The 15,000-nt window shown below is 44.3% G+C and overlaps 2 protein-coding genes across 2 annotated transcripts in view; one reads left to right on the top strand and one right to left on the bottom strand.

Moving 5' to 3' along the window:
• rgs11 (regulator of G protein signaling 11) overlaps window positions 1–1,117 on the top strand; it is an 18,619-nt gene extending 17,502 nt beyond the window's left edge. Inside the window, exons 16-17 of the mRNA XM_060860035.1 lie at window positions 115–197; window positions 324–1,117. Coding sequence (XP_060716018.1) covers window positions 115–197; window positions 324–426 — 186 coding nt within the window. The 3' untranslated portion in view covers window positions 427–1,117. The remainder of the gene's footprint in view (window positions 1–114; window positions 198–323) is intronic.
• A 231-nt stretch (window positions 1,118–1,348) lies between these two features.
• Window positions 1,349–14,616, bottom strand: pgap6 (post-glycosylphosphatidylinositol attachment to proteins 6). Its single transcript, XM_060860034.1, has 13 exons — window positions 14,430–14,616; window positions 13,870–14,047; window positions 13,177–13,387; window positions 12,564–12,688; window positions 11,811–12,079; window positions 5,783–6,057; window positions 4,613–4,706; window positions 4,366–4,483; window positions 4,027–4,166; window positions 3,623–3,801; window positions 3,254–3,400; window positions 3,003–3,119; window positions 1,349–2,898 (listed from the first exon to the last, which is right to left on the bottom strand). Exons 1-13 carry the CDS (start codon window positions 14,491–14,493, stop codon window positions 2,605–2,607), a joined length of 2,211 nt encoding a protein of 736 aa, XP_060716017.1. The 5' UTR covers window positions 14,494–14,616; the 3' UTR covers window positions 1,349–2,604.
• Window positions 14,617–15,000: the final 384 nt, after the last annotated feature.

The raw sequence follows: 15,000 nt of genomic DNA, 5'->3' as shown, positions 1-15,000 counted from the left end.
TACACCTCACCACGGTAAATATTAACAGGAAATGTATGTATAACTTTGTTCTAACTCAGAGTGTGTGTGTCTGTGTGTGTGTGTGTGTGTGTGTGTGTGTGTGTGTGTGTGCAGGATTCATACACTCGCTATCTAAAGTCTGAAGAGTACAAAAGCTTGTTAGCCAAAACTGTAGTACCACAGGAAACAAAGAAGAGGTACACACACACACACACACACACACTCAAACTGTATATCAAATGTCTAATGTTAGTCTAAAACAAAGAATCCACTGACATCCTGTGTGTGTGTGTGTGTGTGTGTGTGTGTGTGTGTGTGTGTAGTGTATTCCCGTGTATGCGTCGTCAGCGAAATTCCAGCTTCGCACCAGCTCTGATACAAACAGAAGATGAAAATGGAAAAACCAACATAGGAACTGCTTCATAGATTTAATCACGTACACACACACACACACACACACACACACACACACACACACACACACACACACACACAGGCTATATTATAATATACACAATATTTACTAATGTAGGTGCCTGTAAAAGTCACATCATATCTACTTCATTCTGATTAAAATACTTCATAATAAGAATTAAAACACATTCATCTGTTATCCTTCTGCTATTTAAGTAATAAAACTACTACAGCTGCCTCCAGTCTTATTAAAGAGTCTATTAAAATGTTTAAGACTCGGAGCTGTAGTGAGGAACATCACGCTCAGGTTAAGGACCAGGACACGCTGAGACAGAGTCACAAACTGGTCCAAATAATGTTTCAGTGATTACAGCAGAATGATGTGTTCATGACAACTGATAGACAACATTTTAATTTAAATGTGTAAATCCATCCAAGACCAGCCTGGAGATCCAGAGAGTTCTGAGCGCAGCATCTCACCTGACTGTACGTCGCTTCACCGTCATCTCTTCAGCAGCTCGTGTCCTGATCACATGACTTACAGATCCTCCTTTTCTCCTCTCTGAACCTTCTCCTGGTGAATCTCAGTATAAAGCACCATCACATTTATCCTCTCATTTCCTGCTTACTTTTCTGTCCCGTGTATGAAATATTCAGATGGTTGAAGAAAAACAAACACAATCAATAAAAAAGACTTTCTGTCCCTGAGTGCAGCCGTGTTTATATGAACACCATCAGATCATTTATTTATGTGTAATAACGAGAGTGGAGAAAGAGTCGGAGCTGATCTTCACTTCTCATCTGTAGCAGCTGTAGATCCAGACACCAGAGGAGACACTTTCACAGACGCTCTGATGAGATCTTCAGCATGTTTAAACACCTACGAGATTCATCCAAATACCACAAAACATCTGACAAATCCTTGAAAGAAACATTTACATTACTGAGTAATCACTTTATTAGGACCGATCAGAGTTTATAAAAATCCTTACAAAGTAAATTTAATACTAAAAATTTAACACCAAAACAATTTGCTCAGTTAATAAAACATTCCGCATTCAGATTTATTCATAATAATCATGATGTTTACCTCATTGTAGAACCCATATTATCTTATTAATTATTTAATCAGCACATGCATACTTCTGATTTTAATGCTTAACTAGTGTGTATACACACACACACACACACACACACACACACACCATAATGAAGTGCTGAAGAGGTCCATGAACCAAACACCACAAATAAGATAAAAGAACCAAGAAAGGGTCTTTCTCTCTCACACACACTCACTCACACACACTCACTCACTCACTCACACACACACACACACTCACTCACTCACACACACACACAGGTTAAATAAGTGCTCAAACCACAATTGAATGTGTAATAAAAACAGTGCAGTGTCAGCAGTATTCTTTAGATAAATAAAGCTGCATTGTGATCCTGAATAGACACGTGAGAGAAGAACCTATAGAATTCTGTTCACACTGGCCACAGGTACGTTTAGTGCTGCAGGTCGTCACCCCTTCCATCTCAACACACACAACAACAAGGGGCGGTCCTTACTGCCATCACACGCCCACTGCTGATTGGCTGGTGGATGTTCTGTCTAAATGAATCTACTGATGCTTTCAGTCACAATTTATTATTTTTTGTTTGAAGAAAAATAGAATGAGAAAAGTTTAGAGAACCACATGGTTTAGAGAACCACATGGTTTAGAGAACCACAGTCCAGAACCATGTTTTTACTTCTGTAAATGTAAGGTTTCTCTTGTTTATTTCAGACTTCTGAGGATTTTATTTAATAGTTAGTATTATATCTCTCAGTTATCTCAATATCTCTGAGAATCCTGTAAATTCCTCCATACTGGAATAACAGCAGTGACTTCACATTAAACTACTAAAGTGCTCTTTTTTTATGTGAGTCATGTGATACACCTACATGTCCAATCAGCACTAAGCATGTTTAGTAAGGACCGCCCCTTTCTGATCAGAGCTCATGTGCTGTTGATGTGTTTCACATTTTAATGTGTAATTTTTTTATTTCTGCTCATAAAGTCATGTGAGTTAAATCAAACCCTGTCATAAATAAAGCTTAAGAACAGAATTCACCCGTAAAGCTGCACTGCTCATTACACCTGAACAAGGTGTGTGTGTGTGTGTGTGTGTGTGTGTGTGCAGTTAGGAAACAATGTGCAGATCTTCCTTCTGGTTTAGACAGATTTTATATCCACAGAGTTTGTGTGACCAGCCCCAGGGCGGGATGTTCTTCTCTCGTGGTGGCAGCAGGAACACCACACTGGTGGCCACCACAATGTGCCAGATGGAGTGTGTATAGTAGTAGTTGCTGTCAGTCTGAGCAAAGGCATATACACACAGCCCTATGACCGCTGACAGTATGCCGGGGATCAGGAAGAAAACCCAGCGCTTCCACGTGGGTGGGTAACAGTGACGACGTTTCACAGCACGATAAATCTGTAATAAATGTTGATGATGAACGTGTGCAGAAGGGACAGTGAATAATGCTGACTTCTGCATTCTGATTCTGACTAAATACAATCAGACGGTGCGACTCTTACCCAGGTGGTTAGCATGATGGCTAATGCAAACAGCACAGGACCTAGAAGGTTCCACAAACCTCTGCGGTCCAACTGCATCGCCATGGCGACAAGGAGAGTGCCACCCAAGAAGAAGACCTGGAGTACAGGAGAGAGGTGTGTTACTATGATGAAATACAAAACAAATATAAGAAATGCACACACAAATAAGGATCCAGGAGTGTGTGTGTGTGTGTGTGTGTGTGTGTTCTGATTTGCCGTAATACACCTACGTATTTCAGAGTGTCCTTCAGACGAGCCATGCAGACAATAGTGACCCACACGGACACCACGGAGCCCAGGAAGTCACAGAACTGCAGTGTGTCATAGTCCATGATGCAGAGCACCGTCACTCCGGGCTGATCACATGCATGATAAAACTACACACACACACACACACACACACGCTGTATATACAACACTTCAGTGTATTTGTATTATTTATAGAATTAGGTATCAGTTTACTGTTGTTATATACTGTTGTTATCATGTTACTGTTGTCTTTCTCCTAACGCCTCTTTCCAATTTGGTGGAAATAAAACACACTTAATGTGGGTATTTAAGTGGAAGTGATCAGTGTGTGGTGTGAGGATGTTACACACTGTGGAGAAGAACATGGTGAAGAGGTAGACTGTGGCCTCTGTGTGATAGCCTCGGTACAGTGCAACCACGATTGGAGGGATGAAGAGCAGGTTACTGAGTGTGAGCAGAAGCACCGCGGTTAACTGCCTAGAGAACGACAGAGCACTAGATCCATCTGAGCAGCTCCAACCCAACCAACCTGACACACACACACACACACACACACACAGGTAAAATTAAGAATATTTTACACCTCCATATGTAATGTAGGATTTAACATACACATGATCTCTCTTAGCAAACACCTTGTTAATGAAAACTTAAAACCTGGCAGGTAAATATACAAATACAATCACATCCTGTGTGTTTGTGTGTGTGTGTGTTTGTGTGTGTGTGTGTGTGTGTGTGTGTACACGTGTCACACCTGATTTACACACACAGGCAGCGTACATGTAGCTGTATGTGCGCAGCAGCCTGCATTCTCCGTATGGTCCGCAGTCGTCAACACACGCACTCACACTTGCCGACACACTCACCACAGCTGAGATATTACTGCATTCAACACTGACAGAAGAACCACTGTTACTATAGAAACCATTTCAAAGTGAATACATTAATATAAACCTGAACTACTGTCAGAGCTGCTGTTCTACAAAACTAATTAACACCTGACCTCCAATCAGAACTCAGCAGCTCTGTGTGTAAACACAGAATCTTGTGTGTGTGTGTGTGTGTGTGTGTGTGTGTGTGTGTGTATACACACCTGTTGTTACAGATGCTTTGCAGACTGAGGTACCAGGTCACAGGTTTAGGAAATGGAATTCTCAACAACGCCTTTGTTTCATTACTGTTCACTCTGAGTGGATATCCCTTCATGAAAGCTACACACACACACACACACACACACACACACACACACACACACACACAACATTCCCATTACTTATGTCTATGTTGTCATTGTGTGTGTGTGTGTGTGTGTGTGTGTGTGTGTGTGTGTGGTAACGCACCTGCATCACATGACTGGCTGGTGTTGAGCTGGAGAACAGGAGCAGAAGGTGTTAAACACACCCTCACACTGTCGAATGGACCAGTAACAGAGGTCTGGAACAGAAGAACCCTTTGTATTATTATTATAACTTCTACACACACATTACAGCTGGGGCTTTGTACTGTGCAGATGAACACACACAGACACACAGACACACTCACAGAGAGACAGAGACACACAGACACACACACAGAGACACACAGACACACTCACACAGAGAGACAGACACACACACAGACACACACAGACACACAGACACACAACACAGAGACACACACAGAGACACAGAGACACACAGACACACTCACAGAGAGACAGAGACACACAGACACACAGAGACACACAGACACACACAGACACACTCACACAGAGAGACACACAGACACACAACACAGAGACACACACACAGAGACACACAGAGACACAGAGACACACACACAGACACACACACACAGAGACACACAGACACACAGACACACTCACAGAGAGACAGAGACACACAGACACACACACAGAGACACACACAGACACACTCACACAGAGAGACAGACACACACACAGACACACACAGACACACAGACACACAACACAGAGACACACAACACAGAGACACACAGACACACTCACAGAGAGACAGAGACACACAGACACACAGAGAGACACACAGACACACACACAGACACACAACACAGAGACACACACACAGAGACACACAGAGACACACACACACACAGACACACAGAGACACACACACAGACACACACACACAGACACACAGACACACACACACAGAGAGACACACAGACACACACACAGACACAACACAGAGACACACACACAGACACACACACAGAGACACACAGAGACACAACACAGAGACACACACAGAGACACACAGAGACACACACAGAGACACACACAGAGACACACACAGAGACACACACAGAGACACACACAGAGACACACAGAGACACACACAGAGACACAGACACACACAGACACACACAGACACACAACACAGAGACACACACACAGACACACACACAGACACACACACAGAGACACACACACACAGAGACACAGACACACACAGAGACACACAGAGAGAGAGAGACAGAGACACACACACCGTGTTAAGTTGGAGCTGGAGGATCAGCACCCCCCCACTGTCTGCAGAGTCCAGCTCCAGCGTCAGCATGGTGGGGAAGAGGGACAGTGCAGTCACACTGTTGTTAGTGATGGTAAAGCGAACTGAGAAGATGTCCTGAGTCTCCCGTAACACAGCCGGGGTCTGGATGCAGCTGTTAGTGTACAGTGAGGTGTTGGAGGATGATATGAGAGATGAGCTGCTGAGGGGAAAGGAGATGTTCACATCTGAAGGAACACTCAAGGGTTTACAGCTTGCTGTGAGAGAGAGAGAGAGAGAGAGAGAGAATGAGAGAGAGAGAGAGAATGAGAGAGAGAGAGAGAGAGAGAGATGGTATGTTATAGTGAAACTAGTATATATACTGTATATCTATAATGTATCTATAACATCATATACAGGGCAAGAATTACAACAACATGTAATGCGCCTTTGTGTTAACATAGAGAGAGAGAGAGAGAGAGAGAGAGAGAGAGAGAGAGAGAGAGAGAGAGAGAGAGAGAGAGAGAGAGGGAGAGAGAGGGAGAGAAAGTCTGTGTGTGTATGATGTAGTAAAGGACTCTCCAGCATGAGGAGAGAGTGTGTGTGTGTGTGCGTGTTTGTGTGTTTGTGTGTGTGTACACATGCATGTGTGTGTGTGTGTGTGTTTGCGTGTGTGTGTATGTATGATGTGGTGAAGCAGTCTCCAGTGTGAGGAGATGTGTGTGTGTGTATGATGTGGTGAAGGAGTCTCCATCATGAGGAGATGTGTGTGTGTGTGTGTATGATGTGGTGAAGGAGTCTCCATCATGAGGAGATGTGTGTGTGTGTGTGTGTGTGTGTATGATGTGTTGAAGGAGTCTCCATCATGAGGAGATGTGTGTGTGTATGATGTGGTGAAGGAGTCTCCATCATGAGGAGATGTGTGTGTGTGTGTATGATGTGGTGAAGGAGTCTCCATCATGAGGAGATGTGTGTGTGTGTGTATGATGTGGTGAAGGAGTCTCCATCATGAGGAGATGTGTGTGTGTGTGTATGATGTGGTGAAGGAGTCTCCATCATGAGGAGATGTGTGTGTGTGTGTATGATGTGGTGAAGGAGTCTCCATCATGAGGAGATGTGTGTGTGTGTGTGTATGATGTGGTGAAGGAGTCTCCATCATGAGGAGATGTGTGTGTGTGTGTGTGTATGATGTGGTGAAGGAGTCTCCATCATGAGGAGATGTGTGTATGTGTGTATGATGTGGTGAAGGAGTCTCCATCATGAGGAGATGTGTGTGTGTGTGTGTGTATGATGTGGTGAAGGAGTCTCCATCATGAGGAGATGTGTGTGTGTGTGTCTGATGTCGTGAAGGAGTCTCCATCATGAGGAGATGTGTGTGTGTGTGTGTGTGTATGATGTGGTGAAGGAGTCTCCATCATGAGGAGATGTGTGTGTGTGTGTATGATGTGGTGAAGGAGTCTCCATCATGAGGAGATGTGTGTGTGTGTGTATGATGTGGTGAAGGAGTCTCCATCATGAGGAGATGTGTGTGTGTGTGTCTGATGTGGTGAAGGAGTCTCCATCATGAGGAGATGTGTGTGTGTGTGTGTGTGTATGATGTGGTGAAGGAGTCTCCATCATGAGGAGATGTGTGTGTGTATGATGTGGTGAAGGAGTCTCCATCATGAGGAGATGTGTGTGTGTGTGTGTGTGTGTGTGTGTATGATGTGGTGAAGGAGTCTCCATCATGAGGAGATGTGTGTGTGTGTGTATGATGTGGTGAAGGAGTCTCCATCATGAGGAGATGTGTGTGTGTGTGTCTGATGTGGTGAAGGAGTCTCCATCATGAGGAGATGTGTGTGTGTGTGTGTGTGTATGATGTGGTGAAGGAGTCTCCATCATGAGGAGATGTGTGTGTGTGTGTGTGTGTATGATGTGGTGAAGGAGTCTCCATCATGAGGAGATGTGTGTGTGTGTGTATGATGTGGTGAAGGAGTCTCCATCATGAGGAGATGTGTGTGTGTGTGTGTGTATGATGTGGTGAAGGAGTCTCCATCATGAGGAGATGTGTGTGTGTGTGTATGATGTGGTGAAGGAGTCTCCATCATGAGATGTGTGTGTGTGTGTATGATGTGGTGAAGGAGTCTCCATCATGAGGAGATGTGTGTGTGTGTGTATGATGTGGTGAAGGAGTCTCCATCATGAGGAGATGTGTGTGTGTGTGTGTATGATGTGGTGAAGGAGTCTCCATCATGAGGAGATGTGTGTGTGTGTGTGTATGATGTGGTGAAGGAGTCTCCATCATGAGGAGATGTGTGTGTGTGTGTGTGTATGATGTGGTGAAGGAGTCTCCATCATGAGGAGATGTGTGTGTGTGTGTGTGTGTATGATGTGGTGAAGGAGTCTCCATCATGAGGAGATGTGTGTGTGTGTGTATGATGTGGTGAAGGAGTCTCCATCATGAGGAGATGTGTGTGTGTGTGTGTGTATGATGTGGTGAAGGAGTCTCCATCATGAGGAGATGTGTGTGTGTGTGTATGATGTGGTGAAGGAGTCTCCATCATGAGGAGATGTGTGTGTGTGTGTGTGTGTATGATGTGGTGAAGGAGTCTCCATCATGAGGAGATGTGTGTGTGTGTGTGTATGATGTGGTGAAGGAGTCTCCATCATGAGGAGATGTGTGTGTGTGTGTATGATGTGGTGAAGGAGTCTCCATCATGAGGAGATGTGTGTGTGTGTGTATGATGTGGTGAAGGAGTCTCCATCATGAGGAGATGTGTGTGTGTGTGTATGATGTGGTGAAGGAGTCTCCATCATGAGGAGATGTGTGTGTGTGTGTATGATGTGGTGAAGGAGTCTCCATCATGAGGAGATGTGTGTGTGTGTGTGTATGATGTGGTGAAGGAGTCTCCATCATGAGGAGATGTGTGTGTGTGTGTGTGTGTGTGTGTATGATGTGGTGAAGGAGTCTCCATCATGAGGAGATGTGTGTGTGTATGATGTGGTGAAGGAGTCTCCATCATGAGGAGATGTGTGTGTGTGTGTATGATGTGGTGAAGGAGTCTCCATCATGAGGAGATGTGTGTGTGTGTGTGTGTATGATGTGGTGAAGGAGTCTCCATCATGAGGAGATGTGTGTGTGTGTGTGTGTGTATGATGTGGTGAAGGAGTCTCCATCATGAGGAGATGTGTGTGTGTATGATGTGGTGAAGGAGTCTCCATCATGAGGAGATGTGTGTGTGTGTGTATGATGTGGTGAAGGAGTCTCCATCATGAGGAGATGTGTGTGTGTGTGTGTATGATGTGGTGAAGGAGTCTCCATCATGAGGAGATGTGTGTGTGTGTGTGTGTATGATGTGGTGAAGGAGTCTCCATCATGAGGAGATGTGTGTATGTGTGTATGATGTGGTGAAGGAGTCTCCATCATGAGGAGATGTGTGTGTGTGTGTGTGTATGATGTGGTGAAGGAGTCTCCATCATGAGGAGATGTGTGTGTGTGTGTCTGATGTCGTGAAGGAGTCTCCATCATGAGGAGATGTGTGTGTGTGTGTGTGTGTATGATGTGGTGAAGGAGTCTCCATCATGAGGAGATGTGTGTGTGTGTGTATGATGTGGTGAAGGAGTCTCCATCATGAGGAGATGTGTGTGTGTGTGTATGATGTGGTGAAGGAGTCTCCATCATGAGGAGATGTGTGTGTGTGTGTCTGATGTGGTGAAGGAGTCTCCATCATGAGGAGATGTGTGTGTGTGTGTGTGTGTATGATGTGGTGAAGGAGTCTCCATCATGAGGAGATGTGTGTGTGTGTGTGTGTGTGTATGATGTGGTGAAGGAGTCTCCATCATGAGGAGATGTGTGTGTGTGTGTGTATGATGTGGTGAAGGAGTCTCCATCATGAGGAGATGTGTGTGTGTGTATGATGTGGTGAAGGAGTCTCCATCATGAGGAGATGTGTGTGTGTGTGTATGATGTGGTGAAGGAGTCTCCATCATGAGGAGATGTGTGTGTGTGTGTATGATGTGGTGAAGGAGTCTCCATCATGAGGAGATGTGTGTGTGTGTGTGTGTATGATGTGGTGAAGGAGTCTCCATCATGAGGAGATGTGTGTGTGTGTATGATGTGGTGAAGGAGTCTCCATCATGAGGAGATGTGTGTGTGTGTGTGTGTATGATGTGGTGAAGGAGTCTCCATCATGAGGAGATGTGTGTGTGTGTGTATGATGTGGTGAAGGAGTCTCCATCATGAGGAGATGTGTGTGTGTATGATGTGGTGAAGGAGTCTCCATCATGAGGAGATGTGTGTGTGTGTGTATGATGTGGTGAAGGAGTCTCCATCATGAGGAGATGTGTGTGTGTGTGTGTGTATGATGTGGTGAAGGAGTCTCCATCATGAGGAGATGTGTGTGTGTGTGTGTGTGTATGATGTGGTGAAGGAGTCTCCATCATGAGGAGATGTGTGTGTGTATGATGTGGTGAAGGAGTCTCCATCATGAGGAGATGTGTGTGTGTGTGTGTATGATGTGGTGAAGGAGTCTCCATCATGAGGAGATGTGTGTGTGTGTATGATGTGGTGAAGGAGTCTCCATCATGAGGAGATGTGTGTGTGTGTGTATGATGTGGTGAAGGAGTCTCCATCATGAGGAGATGTGTGTGTGTGTGTGTGTGTATGATGTGGTGAAGGAGTCTCCATCATGAGGAGATGTGTGTGTGTGTGTGTATGATGTGGTGAAGGAGTCTCCATCATGAGGAGATGTGTGTGTGTGTATGATGTGGTGAAGGAGTCTCCATCATGAGGAGATGTGTGTGTGTGTGTATGATGTGGTGAAGGAGTCTCCATCATGAGGAGATGTGTGTGTGTGTGTATGATGTGGTGAAGGAGTCTCCATCATGAGGAGATGTGTGTGTGTGTATGATGTGGTGAAGGAGTCTCCATCATGAGGAGATGTGTGTGTGTGTGTGTGTGTATGATGTGGTGAAGGAGTCTCCATCATGAGGAGATGTGTGTGTGTGTGTATGATGTGGTGAAGGAGTCTCCATCATGAGGAGATGTGTGTGTGTATGATGTGGTGAAGGAGTCTCCATCATGAGGAGATGTGTGTGTGTGTATGATGTGGTGAAGGAGTCTCCATCATGAGGAGATGTGTGTGTGTGTGTGTGTATGATGTGGTGAAGGAGTCTCCATCATGAGGAGATGTGTGTGTGTGTGTGTGTGTGTATGATGTGGTGAAGGAGTCTCCATCATGAGGAGATGTGTGTGTGTATGATGTGGTGAAGGAGTCTCCATCATGAGGAGATGTGTGTGTGTGTGTATGATGTGGTGAAGGAGTCTCCATCATGAGGAGATGTGTGTGTGTGTGTGTATGATGTGGTGAAGGAGTCTCCATCATGAGGAGATGTGTGTGTGTGTATGATGTGGTGAAGGAGTCTCCATCATGAGGAGATGTGTGTGTGTGTGTATGATGTGGTGAAGGAGTCTCCATCATGAGGAGATGTGTGTGTGTGTGTGTGTATGATGTGGTGAAGGAGTCTCCATCATGAGGAGATGTGTGTGTGTGTATGATGTGGTGAAGGAGTCTCCATCATGAGGAGATGTGTGTGTGTGTGTGTATGATGTGGTGAAGGAGTCTCCATCATGAGGAGATGTGTGTGTGTGTGTGTGTGTATGATGTGGTGAAGGAGTCTCCATCATGAGGAGATGTGTGTGTGTGTGTGTATGATGTGGTGAAGGAGTCTCCATCATGAGATGTGTGTGTGTGTGTGTGTGTATGATGTGGTGAAGGAGTCTCCATCATGAGGAGATGTGTGTGTGTGTGTGTGTATGATGTGGTGAAGGAGTCTCCATCATGAGGAGATGTGTGTGTGTGTATGATGTGGTGAAGGAGTCTCCATCATGAGGAGATGTGTGTGTGTGTGTGTGTATGATGTGGTGAAGGAGTCTCCATCATGAGGAGATGTGTGTGTGTGTGTGTGTATGATGTGGTGAAGGAGTCTCCATCATGAGGAGATGGTCAGTGATGAGATTCTCCCTCACAGCTTTACACCCATGTGCACAGACCTGTGTAGTTTGCTGAGATGCTGAAAGTCGTTGTTACATTCACTCGGCTGATCTCCACTGAAACCCTCACCCAGGTGTTCCACGGAGGATTGGACAGAGAAACAGAGCACGGCTGGTTCCCAGAGCAGTTTGCTGTAATCACTGAGCTCTGGCCCAAAGAGGCGGAGCCTAAAGTGATTGACAGTGAGCACTCACTAACAGGAACAGTCTGTACTGAGCACGACTGGATAAAGACTTCCAGCTTAGAGGAAAACTCCAGAACAAAAACCCTGCAGCAGAAGAGTAGTTACAGACTGATTTACTAACATCATCCACCTCTCAAACCCCATGACATCACTCATCACCATGACAACGTCTTACTTCCTTGTTTAAACAACAGCTACAGGAACTCAAGACGCAATTAACACTTTGAATAGACACTCAACATTCAGAGGCAGGAACGTCTTTGTGAGGAAATTCAAATTCAGGAACATTTCATTTTAATGTTCATCTAAAGTATAAGAATCACAGTGTATCAAGTGTAAGTTCCTGTAAGTTCCTGTAAGTTCCTGTAAGTTCCTGTAAGTTCCTGATCTGCAGCCCTTTCAGGTTTAGAGAAAATGTAGATGGAACGTTTGTTTTTTCTAGATATCTATAATTAGCTCATACACAAACAAGTCACTATTACATAAATACATGCCTCAAAGGTCAGATAAATATCTCTATTCTCTAACACACACACACACACACACACACACACACACACACACACACCTGTACTGAGCTTGTTGCTGAGTGAGAGTTTGACTGAGAGGAATGTTGGTCTGCAGGATCGGTGTGTCGACGGCTCTCCTCACATACATCTGTGTCTGCAACAAATACGAACACGATGGCAGCCCCTGAATAAAACACACACACGCACACACACACACAAACACACACACACACTACTGAAAAGCATTCCTTGTTGAACATTCTGTATACACTCTCCACTGGTCATCTCCTCCTGCCTCCCGTCCATCACTACACCAACACACCAGCAGTACTAACTCACAGAGTTCTGGACTCTGATTGGTGGCCAGGTGTTGATGAAAACAGCAGATTGACAGCATTGCAGGTTTATATTAATGCACTCACTCTGGTACACTATGGTTCCCATAGTAACAGCTCAGTTATAGTGACATGATATTATAGTGATTTCACTGAAATTCAACATTAAAAATCACTAATATGATGAAGTAAAGTACGGAGACGGTCATTTAACATTTATGGAAGGAGTCTCCAGTGTCAGGAACATTTTTGTTCCTCTTATATTACAGAAAACAAACTGGCCGATAATAAATGTGAGTAAAGTTACAGCTAATAAAAAGTGAACATTAGTGTGTACCTGCTGTTCTATCTTGCCATCGTCTTTAGGCAGATGAGCGGCAATGAACCAGTCTCCAGCTTCTGGCTGCGTGACGTTAAACAGCGTGGTGCTGATGGCCTGAGCGTCCCTCACACTCACAGTCAGATTGTAAGCCAGAGAGAATTCCGTGGAATTGGAGAAAGACGTGTTAATGGGGTTGATGACCGGCGGCGCTCCGGCCCGGAAGTGTCTGTTAGTCAGTACAAACATTCCTTACTACTAGGCTGAGAATGGTTTATAAACTGTTACATGTTTTTACTGAAACTCAGCAGCTGTCCTGAGCAACAGACCCTGGATCAGAATCATATCAAAGCTAACACTGTGAATGTGTCTGATGAGATGAGATGGGCAGAAGGGGGCGGGGCATTAGGTCCAGGGTCAAATCATACTGTGAGTGAAAACCACTTATGCAAATGTCATATTCTGATTAGATCATCTGCACTTTTTTGGTGGCAATAAACACTACATTTCATCTCATACCCCAGAACGCTTGTTATATTACAGTATATAATGCTGTTAGTTCATTTATTCATCTTAAATAAAATGCAAATTTAATTAAATTAGATTAATGCAAATTAGCCCAAGAATCACTAAACTGAGCCAATAAGGAGCAGTTTATTAGGAGTCTAATGCATGTGCTGGACGTGTGAAGCTGTGTGGAGATTTACTTACACTGCGATGTTCTGGTCGCTGCACCTGAACCCGGAGCCACGCAGTACCGTAAGGGACCAGCGCACAAGCTCCGCCCCTTCAGGAACCTGGAACCGGAACAGACGCGCGTTCCCGAACCAGCTGTACTTGGACAACCTCTGGGGCGGACTGGAGTAGAACCCAGTGACATGGTTCACATCTGGGTCAGTGACGTCACGGGGGGACATTCGTGTACAAGAACAGGTTCATTAACAACAACCAAAGTGCTTTTAGCTCCAGTACATGTGCAGGTCTAATTCGGTCTAATTCGGTCTAATTCGGTCTAATTCGGTCTAATTCTATATGTACTGATTATTTATTATGGCACTTCAGCCTGTTAGAGATTCTGTAACAATGTGGTAGGATTACAGCTTATAAAATATGATTAAATATATTAATGACAAGAACCTTAAATTATCACCTTATTAAATGTAATAATAATAATAATAATAATAATAATAATAATAATAATAATAATAATAATAATAAGATACACGTCACAAACACAATCAGACTGAAATAAAGCTGAATATAAAACTCACCGTCAGCGAAACAACATAAAACGGCGTTAAACAGCCAAATCCATGTAAATATAACTCCTGCCATTTGCCAGCTTATAACCTGCACACTACACTTCACACTTCACACTTCACACTTCACATGTTTGTTATTAAAAGTGTTAAAAAGCCCCCATGAAAACTGTCGCATGTTACTTCCGGGTTTCGTTTGTTTCCTCACCGCCCCTACGACATAGCCACGCCCAGGTCCGCTGCTAGTGCTGTGATTGGCCACTGAACGCTAACCTATTTAAATATTACAGCTGTAACTTCTGCGTCACTGGAATAAAATTTGTGGACTAGTTTGGACACCAGGACAGATATGTCCTTATAAAATGGTCCAGAATCCACAGGACTTTTATTCTGCTTTCTTTTAAACATTCTTTCTGTTTTCAGCGCCATCTTGTCTGAATGACAAACCGGTTGCTTCAGGGTTTATTTTCAGGGGTTTGGCCACCAGATGTCGCCGTTGTTTTAAATAGAAAATAACATTTCGAGTTCTTATTTGCTTAATAAGAGTGACTGGGGTGTGTTCAGGAGTGACTGGGGTGTGTTC

This window comes from Tachysurus vachellii, chromosome 24 (genome assembly GCF_030014155.1).
Source record: "Tachysurus vachellii isolate PV-2020 chromosome 24, HZAU_Pvac_v1, whole genome shotgun sequence".
NCBI lineage: Eukaryota > Metazoa > Chordata > Actinopteri > Siluriformes > Bagridae > Tachysurus > Tachysurus vachellii.
The sequence above is the reverse complement of the archived record's forward strand: the minus strand, read 5'-3'. Positions and strand labels throughout refer to the sequence as shown.

Bases quoted from the DNA above. Each gene is read 5' to 3' on its own strand.
- pgap6 (XM_060860034.1), bottom strand. From the start codon at position 14,493: ATGGCAGGAGTTATATTTACATGGATTTGGCTGTTTAACGCCGTTTTA. The intron at 12,689-13,176 runs GTACACACTAAT...TGTTTTATTCAG, and splicing joins ATGGCAAGATAGAACAGCAG to GGGCTGCCATCGTGTTCGTA. The intron at 12,080-12,563 runs GTGTGTGTGTGT...CTTCTGCTGCAG, and splicing joins CAGCAACAAGCTCAGTACAG to GGTTTTTGTTCTGGAGTTTT.